The sequence below is a fragment of the Ochotona princeps genome, chromosome 16 (genome assembly GCF_030435755.1).
Source record: "Ochotona princeps isolate mOchPri1 chromosome 16, mOchPri1.hap1, whole genome shotgun sequence".
NCBI lineage: Eukaryota > Metazoa > Chordata > Mammalia > Lagomorpha > Ochotonidae > Ochotona > Ochotona princeps.
In genome coordinates, this window is record NC_080847.1 from 10,429,324 (window position 1) to 10,447,527 (window position 18,204).

At 41.9% G+C, this 18,204-nt stretch overlaps 1 protein-coding gene across 2 annotated transcripts in view; it reads right to left on the bottom strand.

Annotated features, from left to right (window-relative positions):
• HYDIN (HYDIN axonemal central pair apparatus protein) overlaps positions 1-18,204 on the bottom strand; it is a 312,592-nt gene that overhangs the window by 255,186 nt on the left and 39,202 nt on the right. For both annotated transcript variants that reach the window (XM_058674096.1, XM_058674095.1), the window contains exon 2: positions 2,091-2,248. In XM_058674096.1, coding sequence (XP_058530079.1) covers positions 2,091-2,225 — 135 coding nt within the window. In that variant the 5' untranslated portion in view covers positions 2,226-2,248. The remainder of the gene's footprint in view (positions 1-2,090; positions 2,249-18,204) is intronic.

Consider the following 18,204-nt stretch of genomic DNA (forward strand, 5'->3'; position numbering starts at 1 on the left):
GGAGGCCCCACTTCACATCCAGCTCCCTGTTTGTGGCCTGGAAAAGCAGGAGGGTGGCCCAAAGCCTGTACCCATGTGATAGACCTGGAAGAGGCTTCTGGCTCCTGGCTTCAGATTGGCACAACTCCAGACACTGCAGCCGCTTGGGCAGTGGGTCAATAATAAATAAAAAAAATAATTAATTAAAAAACATTCAGGGGGTACAACATTTAACTAATTTATTTCGTCTTTTTTAAAGACTTATTTATTTCTATTGCAAAGTCAGATATGCAGAGAGGAGGAGAGACAGAGAAGAGGATCTTCCATCCAATGATTCACTCCCCAAGTGACTGCAACAGCCAGAACTGAGCTGATCCCAAGCCAGGAGCCAAGAACTTCCTCCAGGTCTCCCACATGGGTGCAGGGTCCCAAGGGTCTGGGCAGCCCTCAATTGCTTTCCCAGGCCACAAGCAAGGAGCTGTATGGAAGCTAGGCCACCAGGATTTGAACCAGCGCCCATTTGCCATCCTGGCACGTTCAAGGCTAGGACTTTAGCCGCTAGGCCACGCCACCGGGTCCTAATTTATTTTGTCTTAAAATCAACACTCTTCAAGTATGCTTATTTTCCTACAAATTTGATTTCTATGATTAAATCCATGCAAATGGAGGCATATTTTGAATACAGTCTTCAACTGATGTTTAAATTCTCTTTGGAACACAGATGCAAGTAACAAAGTGTAAGAAGTATCAGCTATATTGTGACTTAAATGATTAAAATGTCTGAAGCAAAAGGGCAGGAATTTCTATAAATATGTACTAACCACAAAAGAAAACAGATTGACTGATTTTATTTTGCTAAGTAGGTTGCAACTTGAAAATAATGTTTAAAATATGGTGAATGCTATCCCAAACACTATAAATTTTTGTTAACATTTTCTAATGCACATAGCTAATAATTCAGCGATCAACAAATAACAAATTACATAAAGATTTTAAATCTTTAGTCATCTACTTCAAAGATACACACACACACAGAAAGAGAGAAAGATCTTCTATGTGCTGGTCACTCCTCCAGATACATGTAGTAGCCAGGGTTGACCAGACAGAGGTCCAGGGCCTGAAACTCCATCTTCTAGATGAGAGGCATGGCCCCCAGAAACTCGAATGACCTGTGCTGCCCCACAAGGAAACATTAACAGAGAGATGAACTGGAAGCAGAAGAACCAGAACTCAAACCAGCACTCGAATATGAAAGACAGGTGTCCCAGTGGATAGTTTAACCTGTAGTGTCACAATGCCTGCTCTTAAAATTTCATTTTGTAGGACAGATGATTGTGTCATTTTCCTAGATATCCTTAAGCAATTTTAATGTTCTACCTTTTATAAATATATAAACAAAAATAACTTTTGCCAACCAACGAGCAGTAAAGCATTAGGTTGATTGCTATGAAATTCACATCTCTGTTTTTTAACTACACAAACAATTCCACATGGTTGCATGCAACAGTTTGCCTGGCACTATGGTTTGAGTGTGTCTGTCCAAGTCCATGTATTGTAGCCTTAATTCTTCTGGATAGCAAGGATGGGAGGTGGGGTCTAATCTAAAGAGTTTGAGTCACAGGGACAGAGCCCTTACACATTAATTGTTCTTTTCTTGGAGGGACTGGGTTGGTTTTGAGGGACTTCTGCCCACTCCCCATTTTTTCTATCCCACATACACCCACCTGCTTTCCCTCTCCCTTTATTCTACCATGCCAGGACGCAGCACAAGGCTTTCATGACATGCAGCCACCCGATCTGGTGAGCCAAACAAATCATCACCCAGGCTCCTGAATTCTATCACAGCCACAGGAAAGAGCCTGAGACATGGGTTCTTATTTCCTCTGACTGATGTAAGTAATTCAAGCCTCCACTTGGACACATGTATGCGATTCCAAAATTTCTCAAGCTTTAAAAAGTGCCTCTGCTCTGCAGCAAGCTATCATTCTAAAGTAAATTGATATTAATCAGTCAGTGATTCTGGTGAGTAGCTTGAGAATGCCAAATAGCAACTATCAACCACCTAAGAGGCTGCACAAAATATTCCACACAGAAATGCCCAGATACATTACCATTTGGTTCACTTCTTCTTCCGTTACAACCTTTGGATTCAGGGGTGGCAAAACTTTGCTCTTGAATCCTTTGAACATTTTCACTAACCCCATCTGAACTGCCCCCATGGACTCTTCCAGTCTTTTACTTGCCATTTTTAGTTATTTTCTTCAATCATCTAAGAGTGGGGAGAGAAAAAAGATGTTTTAAAACAAATACAGTTAAGTCTGAATACAGGTCATTTTTTTTATGTTCAAGATTTTCCAAATATGCAAAGGTTTAGAAAATACTGATCTTCGAAAAACAGATCAAATGTTTAGAACAAATATCAAAAGCAGATGTTTCTATTTGTCAGTTAGTCTAATTCATTCTTACCCCAAATTTTAGAACTCACCACCAGAAGAATAAAGGACACTACACTAAAATAAGAGATGGAAACACAGCTGCTCCTGCATTTTACCATGTAAACCTTCCCAGTGACACACACAAACACTGCCTAATAAATATAATAATTAGACTACTAATGTTAATGCCTATTTCAAAGTTCTCTGTCATGACAATCAGTCCTTCAAACAGAATAAAAAAGGCTTCAGACTTACACAGCTGGGTAGAGACCAAAAACACAGCTTGAGATTGGCAAGATAAAATTCTGGAAATGTTTTAGAGCTTCAAGACAAAACATGCTTCTCACTGGCCATTGAGTACATCCGAAGTAACTATACACAATGGCTGCCTTCTGTGAGTCAATGGTTCTGAGGTGCTGTCGATCTCACCCATCCAAAGCTTGCCGATCCTTCTAAGGCCGACTGGCTGACATAGTCCACCTTAGAGGCTCCATTCGCCCAGATGTTTGCTATCATCACTTGGCTGCTGTGGTTGTCCAATTTGTTCTGCCCTCCTACCTCTGCTATGGTACCAGATGTCCTCTGCAGACCCAAGTGGGCTGGCATATCCTCCATGTGTGTCTGCTCCGTTTTGTCCACTGAGGGGGCCCAGTTCTGACCCACGTACTCCATGGTCAGTCCACCAATCCTGCAGTTTTCACGGTTGGAGTTCTGAGTCTAGTGGCCCAATTAGATGGGGGATCCACACAGGAACCTTGTCTGTGATCCCAAACCTGACTGACTCTTGTGTGTGCTTGCCAGTAAAGGGCCTGGCTCAGTCAGTTACCTACATCAACCCATGCATACAATAGTAATTATAATTGCTGGGTCAGTTTTTTCTCCAGCTCCATCTGTTGTGCAAATGGACTCTGCAGCCTAGACCAAGCCAGTGCACTACACACTCGGCCCTCATGTACACCAGTGGGAACTGCAGCCAGTTTGGAACGGTCCCCAATAATGCCCCCTAGGAACACACTTGGGGGCATGCCTTACTCTCCCAGAAAGCCCATTATGTGAGTAAAAACTATTTTTTTTTTGTATCTTCTAGGTGCATATAGCATCATCAACCTTGACATTCAAATCAAATTTTGGTGGGAATGGTCCACTTCGAGTGCTGACAATAACAGAAGCAATTAAAAAGCAGGACTGTGATTCAAATTTAAAGTGAGAATTTTAAAATAAACATTACACAATATAAAGGAGGATATTTTATAGCTGTTAGTAAAAATGAAAACATAAAAGTTATGGATTTACATGTGTCAAATAGCTCAGAAGCCATCTGTTTGAGTCAGACTACAAGAAGTAAAAGCAGCTATGAATCCACAAATAACAGATCTTCAACCTCCTATTACTGTACTCTCATACAAGATATGCTGGGAGGACACAGATCAGAGTAAAGCATTAAATAGGCCTAGAGACAAATATCAAAGATTACTTGCTAATAATGGGTAAAATGCCTCTTTCAAAGAAAATATGATAGCAACAAATTTGCTATATTAAGAAACAAAGAAATCAGGTTCAACAACCTAGAAATATCACAAACAATACCTATATCACAATACAATAAAATCAGAAATTAAAAAGTAAACCAAAATCCAGGAAGCTCTTTTTCCTTGGAAATTTAAAAACCGTCTATTAATGAACAAAACAAGCTAAAACTTTATGTAAATTACAAATGCTCTCTAGATCCACTTACTTCTATTCTAGAAATCTACCTGGATAATACACTAGATAAAATACGAACCATGACACAGCCAGTAAGAGTGGAGATCTACAGAAGGAAAGAGAAATCAGGGCACAGGGGACAGGAGTGGAAGGGCTCTCGGTACCCATCTGCTGATGACTTCTCAACCAGAGATGCTTTCTGTATCAAAACACAAAAAGAACAAAGAGGCAGCACACCGTTTCACAAAAGCATTAGAATGAGGAGCTGGCATGGTGGTGTGAAGGACAGCGCCTCCACCTGCAACACTGGCATTCCAGAGAGAGCACCAGTTTGAGTCCTGGCTGCTCCACTTCTGATCCAGCTCCCTGCTAAAGGCCTGGGAAAAGCACTGAAAGATGATGTGTGTATTTGGGCCCCTGCACCTGCATGGGAGACCTGCAACAAGCTCAAGGCTTCATCCTGGCACATCCCTGGTCGTTGTGGCCATTTGAGTGTGAGCCAATGAATGGAAGATCTTCCTGTCTCTCCCTCTCTCTCTCTCTGAAACTCTGACTTTCAAACAAATACATCTTTTAAAAAATTGGAAACAAACTGAAATAAACTAACCTTGTTATGTTTGAAATTGGCTTTAAACTACAAAGAAAAAATACTCTTTTAAATGACTTCAAAATTGTACTTTGGCTGTATTTCCTCCAAGTTACACACTATTAAACTCTTTAGAACTGCAGGGAAATCTCACCACTTATTGAATGGTCTTAGGTCATAGTATTAGTAATACTATTTTAAACAAATAAGTCATATCAATACTATTAGGAATTAAGTAGCTCAGCATTTTAAAAGTATAAAACCAAAAATGTTTTTACACTATGAATTGTTATCATTTTAAACTGAAAATAGGTGTGTGCGTCAAAGGTGATATTCTCTATTTAAATCATCTGCTCACTGAAAAGACAGCCCGGGAGCAGTGGAAGACCAACGCTAACGACAGCCCTGGGCGCTACACTGCATTCTCCAGACTCCACACTAAGAGGAACATCCGCCCCCAGGGAATGGGCCATGTGAGGCTGAGGACCGACCGGGTAAAGCAACCTGAGACACTGTCCCGTGCCATGAAATATGGAAGTTACCAAAAGCTCGAGAACCCAGAACCACCTGAAGGAGCTCAGATTTTACAAAAAATGGGACAATCTGGGCATCGAATGAGAATCTCTACAGCGGATGAGTGGCTGAAAGCTGAGTTCAAATCATGATAAAAAAATATCTTCACTCACCTTCAGAATTTGCCAGGACAAGAAACGGTCTTGTAAATAACAAAAGGAAATAATCAATCATATATCCTGCAATTTTTGGTAAAAAAAAATTACATTGTAGGCCTATTAACAAGTTAATGAAGGAAAATTATTCTTCATAGAAGAAGTCCTTGCTAATAAATTTAGAGAAAAACAATCACCATTTTGCAGCTCCTAAGGAAACGAAGGATCATCAACGCTGAATTAATTAGGCAGAATGTTGGTGGAGAACTTTATAATGGCTCAGTCACACTAACACCACCTGAGCCCTCTAAATCAACCTGAGCACTAAACGACTGAGAAACGGACCTTCATCTGACACCTGAGGTGTACCGGGAGTCAGTGCATGGCACCACCTATATGGAACTATTAGGAAAACTCTAAAATTAAACTTAACTAAGCCCCTAGATCCACCAACAAGATGACAGAGAGATTAACAGACTGGAGAAACATTCCTTAAGAAACAATTTATCAATATGCAGAAGTATAGGAAATGTTATAAGAAAATAACCTAGTTTATTCAACTAATACATTGAAGGGTGGATGATTGTAAATTAAAAGACTTTTATATCAGGAGAATGGGGAGGGAGGAGAGTGAGGTAAGGAGGAAAGCCTTATACCTACAAAACTGTATAATGAAAAATAATAGTGACAAAAACTGAGAGCAAAAAGTTTTATACTGAACGAATGCAAAGGTGCACCTTGTTTGAATCATGATTCAAAAAATGAATCATCATCATATAATACACACAATACTCAGATATTAATGAAGTTGAGGACCCTCAGACCCAGGGAACAGGGTGAAGCGTTCTCTCATAATCCATACTAGATTTTGGACAAGTCAACAATCTGGAAACAGCCACAACCAAAAGAAATCACAAGCAAACCATGTTCTCTCTAACCCCAAACCAGAAGCGCAGCTCAGAAATGCAGAAAACTGATTCAGATAAAACCACTGTATTCAAGGTGCAGCCCAGAGGAAAAATGTTAGACCACAAATCCTGACAACAAAGGCCGACCTTGGAATCTAGATGTTAGCCCTCTTCAGGCTCCAGCACTGTGCCCACACTTCTGCCTACAGGGTATCTGCAAAGGCCTGGCTTGCACCTTGGTTAGGCAGCTATCGGAGGAATGAGTCTCCAAACAAACCCTACTGTGTTCATGGAGACTGTGTGATGAGCCTCAACAGCTACTTCTGCCTGGCTCACTGCCAGCAGAATCAGGCTGCTGATCATCATTCAGCAGTAACAAGAACCCCACTCTGCCCCACTGCACTGTCAATAGAGGCCATGTGAACAGGCACACTGGCCCTCTTAGCTAGGGTGGGAGCTGCAAAAAGCCTGGCGGGAAGCAAAATTCACATACCTGCCTGGCAGTAACAAGACGTCCTTGCATTCCTACATGCCAACAACAGATGTTGAGTGGAAGAAACAGACTTCTATCTCCATTTGGCAGTAATGGGGCAGCACAACCCTTGGCCACTAAAGTGATGCTTGAGTAAGGCTTCTATGGTAAATGACCCTAGCAAGGTTCTGAATCTCACAACATAATCCTGCAAATGCCCAAGTTTCAACAGAAAAATCACTTCAAAAACCAGGAAATATCATCTTTACTGAGAAAGGCTCACCAGTAGATGCCACCACTGATATGACATACAAACATCAGAACTGTCTACAAGTACAAGGAGGCTGGCATTGTGCTGCAGCAAGTAAAGCCAGTGCCCTGCAATGCCAGCACCTCCTGTGGGAACTGGTACGCATTGGGGCCGCGTACTTCTGATCCAGCTCCCTGTTTATGTACCAAGCTCCTGGCTGCAGACTAGCCATTCACATTCACACACACACATATAGAGAGATGACAGAGACAGAGATATGTGTATGAAATAACTGAATTTTTAAAATGTTTACTTCTAGTAGACTAGGAATAGAGAGAAACAGAATAAAGGAAGTACAGAGAAACACATAGCTAATATCAGGTTAAATGTTAAACAACTAAGTACTTTCCCCCTTAAAATGGGAAACAAGGCAAGGTTGTCCACACTCACCATGGCTCTCCATCACAGCACTAGATGTTCTACTCACTGCTGTAAGGCCAACCGAGAAAATAACACAGGGAAGTATGAAAATGTCCCATTCATATATTGTATGAATGCCTACAAATATATTACTCCTCCAAATCTTCAATAGACTTCTCAGAAATAATAAGTGAGTTCAGCAAGGTTTCAGAATATGCATACAAAACCATGTGTATTTCAATCTAGTGGCAATGAAAGTACAGAACCCTAATTTAAAATACAGTATCACTTATAATTTTACTGCCCCCACAAAGAGGCATAAGCCAAACAGTAACATAGTTTGTATGCTAAAAATATCAAAATGTTGCTAGAAGATGTCAATCAACATCAGAATAAATAGTGATTTATACTGATCAACTGCAAGTCTGATCACAGTCAAGATGCTAATTCTCAAATTGATACACAAGTTTACTACCATTTCAATGAAATACCAACAAAACGTGGGGATTTTTTAGACAAAGACAAGCTTATTTTAAAGTTTATCTGGAAAGACATCAGCCCTAGAATGGCTAAATACAATCTTTAAGAAGAATAAGTAAGTAAGAAGAATCAAGACTATTTTATTGGTAGAAAGATGAATATCAATAGAATACAAGATTATTGATAAGCATATTCACACAAATATGTCCAACTTGTTTTTAAACAAAGATGCAAAAACCCATTCAATGAAAAAATAATCAGATGGTGCTAGGACAACTGGCTATATCTGTAAGTAAAAATTAAACACCAATCCAAATCGCATACCCTGTACAATAATTCACTTAAAATGGATCACAGATACGAATATAGAACTGTAACATTTTTAGAAAGAAAAATAGGAGAACATTTTCCAGACCTAGGGCTTGCTACAGACGTGGCCCCAAAATCATCATCTACAAAGGGAAACATTTGACAAAGGGGAATTTGCCAAAATTCAAACCTTCTGCACTTCACAGAATCCTCTTTAAAAGATGGAAAGAGCAGCGACTGAGGGAAATAATACTTGGAAACCACACATCTGATGAAGGACAACTTCTAGAGGTCAGAAGTCTGACCTTAAATCAAGGCTGCAGCTGGATGGCGCCCTTCCTGGGGGCTCTCAGTGACAGCTTGCTCCCTGCTACTATTGGGCTCCTGCAGGCTGGCTCTGTTCCTCTGTGGTCTCCTCCCTCCGTCTGCACAGCCTCCACCGGCAGGTCATTCTTTGACTTCCTCTGCCTTGGCCTACGCCTTCATAGTCTGAAGAACCCTCGTTATAATACTGGATTCTTTCAGATAATCCAGTGTAATATCCCTTCCTTACAGTTGCCTGACGAGCAGTGCCAACTCCATCTGCAGCTTTAATTCTCCTGTCTCACATAATTAACCCAATTGCAGGTTCCTGGAATTAGGATATGGATATCTCATGAAGGGTATCCATGTTTGGGAGACATTATTCTGCCAAATATACAATCCAATTAAGAAATGAATAAAAGATGTGAAAAGGCATTTCACCAGAGAGGATACACAGACAGGAATAAAAACAACATATAAAAGTATGTTCAGGGGCTTGTGTTGTGGAGGATCAAGTAGAGCCACTGCCTGTGACCCCAGTACCCCATATGGGCTCCAGTTTGTGTCCTAGATGCTCTCCACTTCTGATTTGGCTACAGGTTAACGGTTTGGGAAAAGCAGTTGAAGATGGCCCAAGTGTTCAGGCCCCTGCTATTCATGTGAGACACATGAGCCTTTTCTGGGTCTTCCACATGCAGGCAGGGGTCCAAGGACTTGAGCCATCCTCTGCCGCTTTCCCAGGCCAAGCAGGGAGCTGGATGGGAAGTGTGCTTGAGCAGCTGAGAAACAAAACTGGTGTCCATACGGGATGCTGGTGCTTCATGTGGAGGCTTAGCCTGTGTTATGTCATAGCACCAGCCCCTGCAGGCTATGATCTGCTTTTTAATTTCTTTATTTTACTTGAAAGAGTTGTAGGATGTGGGGGGAAGGGAATTAGGAAGAATCGGAGCAAGGGAGAATAGGAGGGAGAGAGAAAGAGACAGGAAGGATTAAAAAGGAGTAAGAGGGGGTGGGAAGGAGGGAGGGAGGAAGCAAGGGAGGAAGGCAGGCAGAGTCTTCATTCACTGGTTCACTCCCCAAATATCTACAACAGCCAGAGCTTAATCAATTCAAATTTGGGGGCCAAGAACTTCTTCTGGGTCTCCCACATAGGTGTAGGGGCTCAAGGTCTTGGGCTCTTCTCCACCGCTTTCTCAGGCCATTGCCAGGATTCTGGATCAGAAATGGAGCAGCCAGTACTCAAACCAGCGCCCACACAGGATGCCAGCACCACAGGCAGTTTATTGGCTTGATACAACACTGCACTGGTTCCTATGATTTAAATAAATCATTCTAACTCAACAAAAAGTTGACCTTTTACCAAATCAAGATGTAATTTTACTAAAATCTTATAACCCAGGTCTTCTATATTCCCATCGCTTACTTTTTAAGTACTTTCTAAAAACATCTGAGTGCTTTCTTCTGTACCCAGTCCCTTAGGCTGTGCTGCAATCCCGAGCTGTGGTGTTTGGATCACACTGCTGCAGTGCTGCGCCCAGGATTTGCTCGCGTTGCTTATCCCAGTGTCATTGTTCTTCCTCCAGCTCTGCGTGGATGCCTCCCTGTTTCCGAGGTGCCATCTCCTAACCAAAGCAATCTCTGATCCTATCATCTGGAAGTGATTAGTCAGCCACTTTTGACTTTTCTAGCACCTTGCTTCTTTCTTTTTTATGGCACCTAAAACTTTCTATTTGGCAGTTATGTGTGTGCTTATTCTAATCTTAATAGACTATAAACTCCTTGGCGTACAGACTGCAAGGTACAGTGCCTTGCATATAATGGATTCTTGTGAATTTCCAATGCGCCATCTACCAGCAAACAAAGTCAATATTCACAAGTGGAGGCTGGCGGGAGAAAAGTATCACAACATCCCAGTACACCGCTCTGGTATCCAACGAAGGACTGAATCAATGCCAACAGGCCTTAATATTCCTTAGATGCCTTGGTCACAGCTGAAACATTTCACTCTCAAAGGCTCATAGATAGCACAAAATCATTATATCCTAGATACTTTACAAAAAGCAAGCTCCAGAATATTATTACAATGTCCCATCTCTGGAACAATACTTAAAAAGTGACGCATGGAAAAAAAGTAGGGACAAATATATATCAAACTGTGATCAATATCAAAATAAAAATAATGAAAACAAGCTGTTAGAATCACACAGGACTTTCACTACTAAGTAGATTTTTGAAAGTGAAAAATTTACAAAAAGCATGCCTTTAAAATCTAAAATTAACAATGGAACCCTGGGATTAGTGCAAGGACATGATCACAAGCTGTCACCTCCCAGCCCCCTCTCTCTCTGCCGCATCTTCCATTATGCCTGGCATTAGCCTGCTTGGAACCTTCCGGGCCTTCTTGTTGATTGATCTCAAGCCTCACAGCTTTACTCATTTCTCTCCAGCTCAGACCTCACAGGGAATTTCAGCACACAGCCTCTGAACATTCCTGTCAATTCCCTATGTCTCACCATCCTCTAGGACCCAAATATTGGACCAATGTAGCTGCTCCAATTCCTCTCTCTTACTCTCAGACCGTTAGAACTGCTAGAAGAACCATATTATGGTCTGGAAAGTTCACGACAAGCTCAGTGTTCAGCTTTCACCAGGCTACTACCCACCAGCCCCACCTAATCCGTTTCCCCTGTCAGCTCTCCTCGTAGCAGCTGTCTCGGGTCCTCCCTCGCAGTGGCCTTGGAGGACCTATGGCACTCACATCCCCTCCGTCTCTGGCTCCGAGCAGACAAGCGCCTACACGGTTGTTGTACGCATGCTGCCTGTGGTCTCCCTGAGTCCAGCATGCTCTCCCAAGCCTGCTTTCTCCTGCAAGTCCTCTGTCAATCAGTCATGCAGCTCCCTGGAACCCAAACCCAGGTGTCTTCTGAGACTTCTATCTGCTCCAACAGTCATACAATAACTAAATATTGTCAAATATTTACTATGTGACAGATAATGTCCCAAGAATTAGATGTACTAATAGGTTTAATTCCCATAACAGCCCTAGAAAGAAGTATTGAAACTCTCCCCCTGGCACACAGAAGGAAATGGAGGCCCAGAGAAGGCAAGTAATCTTCCCCAGTTCCCAGTAGCAAAGGGTATGACTAGGAACAACAGCCCATCATATTGGTTCATGCTGACACTCTTCATCATGACCTTGACATCTCACAAATGCACCTGCTGCTTTCCACCCCTGCTGTCCTTCCTGTTAATGTCACCATCATATCTCATTTGGATGATGGCAACAAGTCTTCAACTGACCTCCCTGACACCAGAAATGCAGCCCTACTCTTTACTCTTCCCCTGTATCTTTACCATTATCTACACTACAGCTACGATATTTCCAGAAGACAATGTCGGTCACGTTACTTTCCTGCCTCCAATCCCTTAGTCTAAAATACTCTTCAAACTCCTTGGTGTGACATTCAGCCCAGGAACTCTGCCTTCTTGCATTCTGTGCTCAAGTTGCAGTTCAGACTGTTATGTTCTCATAGGTTCTGGAATGCCTTTCTCATCTCCCCCTATCTCAACACAGCAAATTCCCTTTGTCTCTGGACTCTGCTGTATTTTCCTCCAAATTCAGAGGGCACCTCCTTCAGAAACCCTCCCTGACTCTCCAAGAAGCCCTTCACTAGGATCTCAAGAGTGAGCCTCATGCACACCTCTCTCACAGCTATCCACATTTCTCCTTCACTCACTAGGATGTTCCCTGAAAACAAGAACTTGCTTTCTCTCACTGTATTTGCAGTACCTGGACAGGGCCTGACACCTGCACTTGCCTAATAAATATGTTAATTCATTAATTCAGCCTCTCTTGCCTTCTGCATCTTTGAACAAGCTTATATTTTCTTCTCACACCCCTACTACCATCTTCTTAGCAAACATCCACTCATCGGACAAGACCCACCTCAAGGATATACAGAAAACAGGGCTTTCTCTAATGCACTCAAGTGTCGATCATTGTGTCCGATGCATGTGTCTCTATTATGAAATACATCACATAATTATTTACCTGCCAACCTGTCCCTACCTCTGTAATGTAGGCTGGACTGTACAGACCATAAGTGATTGGCAATGAAGGAGTAAACATGTCTAGATTGGAGTATTATATTTCACTTATGAGAAGAGAATTTCCACCAGGCCACACTTCTCAGAGGAACTCTTTCCCCCTTCTGTTTTGCTTTTCATAATTTAAATGCTAGCTCTGCTCCTTTGGTGTTTCTACCTACCAAGTCCAGGTTAAGTATTGTTATTTATGACACAGAATCTGTCTTCAGAAAATAATGATGAGAAAAGACGGGAAAACCTATTCTCAGCTAACTCTTAAGAAGGTTAACCAGGTAAGATGGAGTTTGCCATGAATGCTTTGCCTTTATAATTTTCATTTTTGGAATTTTTTTATTTACTTATTTATTTTTCAAAAATGCCTTGGAGTAGAAATTCTAAAGCACAAAATTCACATTCTGTATGGAGTTCTGTTCACCTCTATGAACTCCTAAGATAGCTGAGCCTCAGAGTTCATATTCTGAGGTGGGCGTTTATTGCAGCTGTGAGAACACTGCATGGAGTGCCAGCATCCTATCTTACAGTGTTGGGGTTCAAGCCCCTGCTCTGCTGCTGACTTCTGCTCCATGCTGACACAGCCTCCAAGTGGCAGGCAAGTGGCTGGATTCCTGCCATTCATGTGGAAGACGCAGATGGAGTTCTGGGTTCTTGGCTTGGGCCATGACCCAGCCCCAGTGATTGTAGGCATTTGGGTTAAAATTCTGTTTTTGTCTTTCAAATTTAACAAATACATTTTTCAGAGAGTTCACATTTAGAGTGTATAAGACAGAATGCCTCCAGATGCTGCAGGGAGGTATCCATGTCACATTAATAACCATCATGACCCCCGTAACCATAACCACACTCCCAAATCTGTCCATCTCTCTTTGCTTTCCTTTTTATTCTAAATGTCTCAAAAGCATACTGACTTGTATTTTTTCTGCCTTTTAATTCTCAAGACCCTCTTTTGGTGCACAAAAAGCCAAGCAAGTAAATGGCATGTTTGCTCCCACTTAAATATCAGAATAAGTCAGTCCTTTTTATCCAGTGAGCAAAGTGCATGATTTGTAAACAAGCCTCAAACAGTATCAATGCAAAACTCTGTATTTAATAGTTATACATGCAACTCAGGAGCCTATCTATCCTTAAAACATCTAAACAAATATAAATATTGATTAAAATTGTTTTCCCAAGTTAATTTTTCAAATTGCCCTTCAGAAAGAGCTGTCAGCAGTAACACATCAGAACCCTGAGGAAGAACCAGTTTCCATCAGCCCTCGCTATTGATCTTCCCGGGCCTTAGTTTTCTTACTGGGCTTCAATGGAAAGCACAGTAGTGACTTAACTCTGATTGTTACTGCCACATTAACAAAGTGCCCCCAAACTCAGCGGTTAGCAACAGCATTGATGCTGCTTTTTCTCCCAGCTCTGTGACTGGCCATCTCAGAAGAGGCCTGCCTGGTCATTCTGACTTGGCATCTCCCCCTAGGTTGCTGTCACAGATGGTGAGCAGGGCTGCAGTGCCCTCAAGTCCTGACTGGGATCAGAGCACTGACCTGCAGGAGGGCTCACCCACACGGCCAGCGAGCTCCTCTGCTCGGCCAGCATGAGAGTCCCCAGAGCTTAACCACTGGCCACCACCAAGGCAAACAATGCAAGAAACTGTGGGGAGAGCTCCAGTAACCTTTCTGACCCAAAAGTGCTTCTTGACATCATCATGAACACAACAGTTTAGGCCCCGCTGACCATCCTTATTCGATATGGGAAAGTCCATATACAGATGGAAATAACCAGGAGGTGAGGTGTTTGATGAAGTACCTGCATCCTATCCCATATAAGGGTATCTGGCTCTGAGTTCCAGCTCCTCTTCTAATTCCAGCTGCCTTCTATATGAATGCCCTAAGAGGCAGCAGGGGTGGTTCAAGCTCTCAGGTCTTTGATACTCACATGGGAAACCTAGAGTGAGACCCCAGCTCCTGTTAGACTGGCCTAGTTCCAGCTGTTGTGAGGACCTGAAGAATGAACCAGCTATTAGGAGCTTGCTCGTTCTCTCTCTCTCTCTCTCTCTCTCTCTCCCTCTCTCTCTCTCCCTTGCTTGTCAAATATATAACCTATTAAAAGAAAAAAACAGGATATGAACACCATGAAGTGAGGATAGTTAGGAGTCCTCTTGAAAGTCACCTGCTACATCACCGCATAATGTTTATGTTGAAGCTTAAATGAGACAGTGTTTGTATATTACTTCACTTTATAGAGTATCTGCCATATAACCACAGTAGGTATTAACAAAAAATGTGGTCAACAACAAAAGTTAAAAAAAAAAATAAAAGAAAACCTAAAGAGAAGGACCTTGCTTGCTAGAACGAGCCTTGCTTGCTAGAAGTACACATGAGTATTTCAAGTCTAAAAGTGCTATCAGTGAAGGTAGGGGCTCTTATTTTTGGGGATGCTGATGTTAGTTACCCCCAAAACACCACTTTAACAGGAAAATACCAAGTTAAAAAAGTAAGGATAACACTCAAGTAGATGGGACATGACTTTTGTTGCCAGTGAGAGTTTTCTAAGCACAAACGGAGTAAGAGGATCAATTTCCATTTTATAATCCCGTTTCATCCTCTGATTTCCTGCTGTCTCTAAAGCTGTTGTGCTCCTCGGCCTACCGTCTCCTTTAAGCTGGATTATTTTAGATTTTATAGGCTCCACATACGGTCTCTGCCCTCTTCCCCTTGGACTATTTCTTGAAAGCAATTCATCTCTGCAGGATGTGTGACTTCCCACATCTGATAAAGGGACACATTCTAAAAACAATCCTCCTGTTTGACCCATGTTGAAAAAAAAAAGCAAATTGTAGACATCTGTGCAATAAAAAATGATTTTTCCAAAGGTTCAAATTACAAAACAACTGCTTCTTCACAGGAAAAATATGAGGTGCTGGAAACTTGTTCTTTCAAGAAAAAAGGAAAAAACATTTATTTTTTTTATTGGAAAGACAGATGTATAAGGAGAAGGAGAGACAGGGAGAAAGATCTTTCACCTGGGGAGTGAGGCATCGGGTGGGGGATCTTCCTCTCTGTCTCTGCTCCTCTCTGTATATCCGGCTTTCCAATAAAATAAAAAATCTTTAAAAAAAAAATTGCCCAGGTTAAGAAGGTCTCCCATGGCCCCTCTCCCTAAGGGACCCACTATCCTTACTTCTGTAATCACTTCCCTGTCTCTTTTTCATAACTTAGGCATGCATGCATACCTAAAAATTATAGCTTTCCCTGGTTTTCAAGGGTTGGTTGAATACAATCATACAGCCTGTGTGTTATTCTTCTCTATGTATCTATTCTGTTATATATGGCTATAGTCTATCCATTTTAATATATGGACAGTTTAATGCTATGTGAATATTTTACAATTGATTTATCCATTCTGCTATGGATGAACATTTGCGTGGTTTCCAGCTTTTCCAACTCAGGGCTAACATGAACGCTAATGCTATGAACACGAGGTGAGCACAGAGAGGGAGAGAGGTAGTGCTGGATCACAGGCTGTGAGCAGGGAAGTTCTTCGGATGGCCTTGGATTCCTTTTCTCATTTGTAGACTGCAAGGATAATTAAAGAAGGTGCTGAGAAGTAATGTCCTGAGACAGGAAGAGACTGGCCAGGACAGCCTGCACTCTGTTCCAGTACTCCAACCCCCAGGGAATAGGATGTCCTTCAGTGCGGTGCCCCTGTGACTCCGGCTTTCCAGAGTCCTCATGCTGTGTGTCAGATCAGCTTCCATCTGCTCTCAGCAGCTTTCTGGAACCATAGGGGACCAGCTTGCAGTGAATCTGGACTTCTGTTGCTTCTTGCTGCCTGTTTGCAGGTAACAAGCTCACTCATGGAATCTGTGTGCAACCACTCCATCTCACCAATCCAAGCAAACCACGACTTTGATTCACAGTATACAGATCTTAAAACTAAAACTTGTTTAGAAGATGCAAGACAATTTTTAAAGTGCTTGCAGCCATGTACACTTCTCCCAGCAGTAAACAAAAGAGCTGGTTGCTTCCTAACTCTGAAAACATCTGCTATGAGAAATCTTAATTTTAACTGCTTGGTAGATGTTTCATGCTAGCTTGTAGTCTAATTTGTATTGCTCTGATTACTGATGGCACTCAGTAGTCCAGGTGTCCCCTTTTGTAAAATGCCTTATGAAACAGTATCATGACTTCCTTCTATCAGGCTGTCTTTTTCTACTTGTGTAGGTATGCTTTAAGTATTATGGGTATAAGCGAAATGATATGTTGGAGCCAGCATGGTGGTGCAACTGGTTAATCTTTCACCTGCAGACACCAGCATTCCATATGGGTGCTAGTTTATGTCCCAGCTGCTTCACTTCCCATCCAGCTCCCTGCTTGTGGCAAGCAAAAACAGTGGAGGACGACCCAAAACCTTGGAACTTTGCACCTGCATGGGAGACCTGGAAGATGCTCCTGGCTCTTGGCTTCAACCCACCCCAACCCTGACTCCTGCAGCAATCTGGAATGTGAGCCAGCAGTTCAAAGATCTCTTCTTCTCTTCCTCTCTGTAACCCTGCCATCAAATAATCAAATAAGTAAAAAGACATCTCCAAAAAAAAATCTTCACTATCATCCAGCCTGAATGAAAATGTTTATTTATCATTTATGCAACCTTTCTGGTTGCTCTCAGTACAGATTAGGCCTGAATTACCTACTCTACAATTATCAGAAGCAGAAATTCCATCATTTACCAAGTAAATATAATATAATGGGTAGATCTTAATTCATGTCAAAAAAAATAAACTTTCTAAAACAGAAAGGAAATTTTTTTAATTGAATGAAAATGGTAACACTGAAGCACAACACAACAGCATCCAAGACCAGTAGAAGTCTACCTGGAACACTCACCTGGATGGCTCACCTGGAACACTCCTCATGTTCTGGAATGAATGTGTTCGGTTCATTCGCGCTACCTAACCCAAGACATGGAGAGCTGATGTTCTGACATCTTGATTACTCTGTCAATGCTAGTGGAAATGAATACTTGGCACATGGCTACTTACAAGCCCATAATGAAGGATGGAAAAGAAAGTAAAAAAAAAAAGAAAAGAAAAGCAAGCAAGGAAGAGCATATTTTCTATCACCTTCTCAACTGAAGGACATGAAATAACAGATTTATTTTTTTTTAGAAAAAAAGGTAAGTTGAGAGTCTCCAGAACTCTCTTTAGTTTAAGACTTCTTCAGGAATCTTAACTCATGCACAGCTCAGGATTAGCAGTCACTGTCACGGGCACCCTCAGACAACATGGCAGAACACCCAGTTTCACCCTCCAAGGCCTCCCTATCGATCAAACTGTGACCACATTCAAGGGTTAAATGCTCAGAATTCTTTTTCTTCTATCCTACCTCCTTCCCCATAGTAACTTAAGACCAATCCTCCAGGTCCCAGCTGAAATATGTCTTAATCTAGAGAAGTTCATTGAGATTCCTGAAGTCCCCTGCTGCATGATTTCCGTGTGTGTGTGTGTGTGTGTGTGTGTGTGTGTGTTGTTGTTGTTGTTGTCATCATTATCCATGGTACGTTTTTGTAGGTATAGGGATTTCCCCCTACTTCATG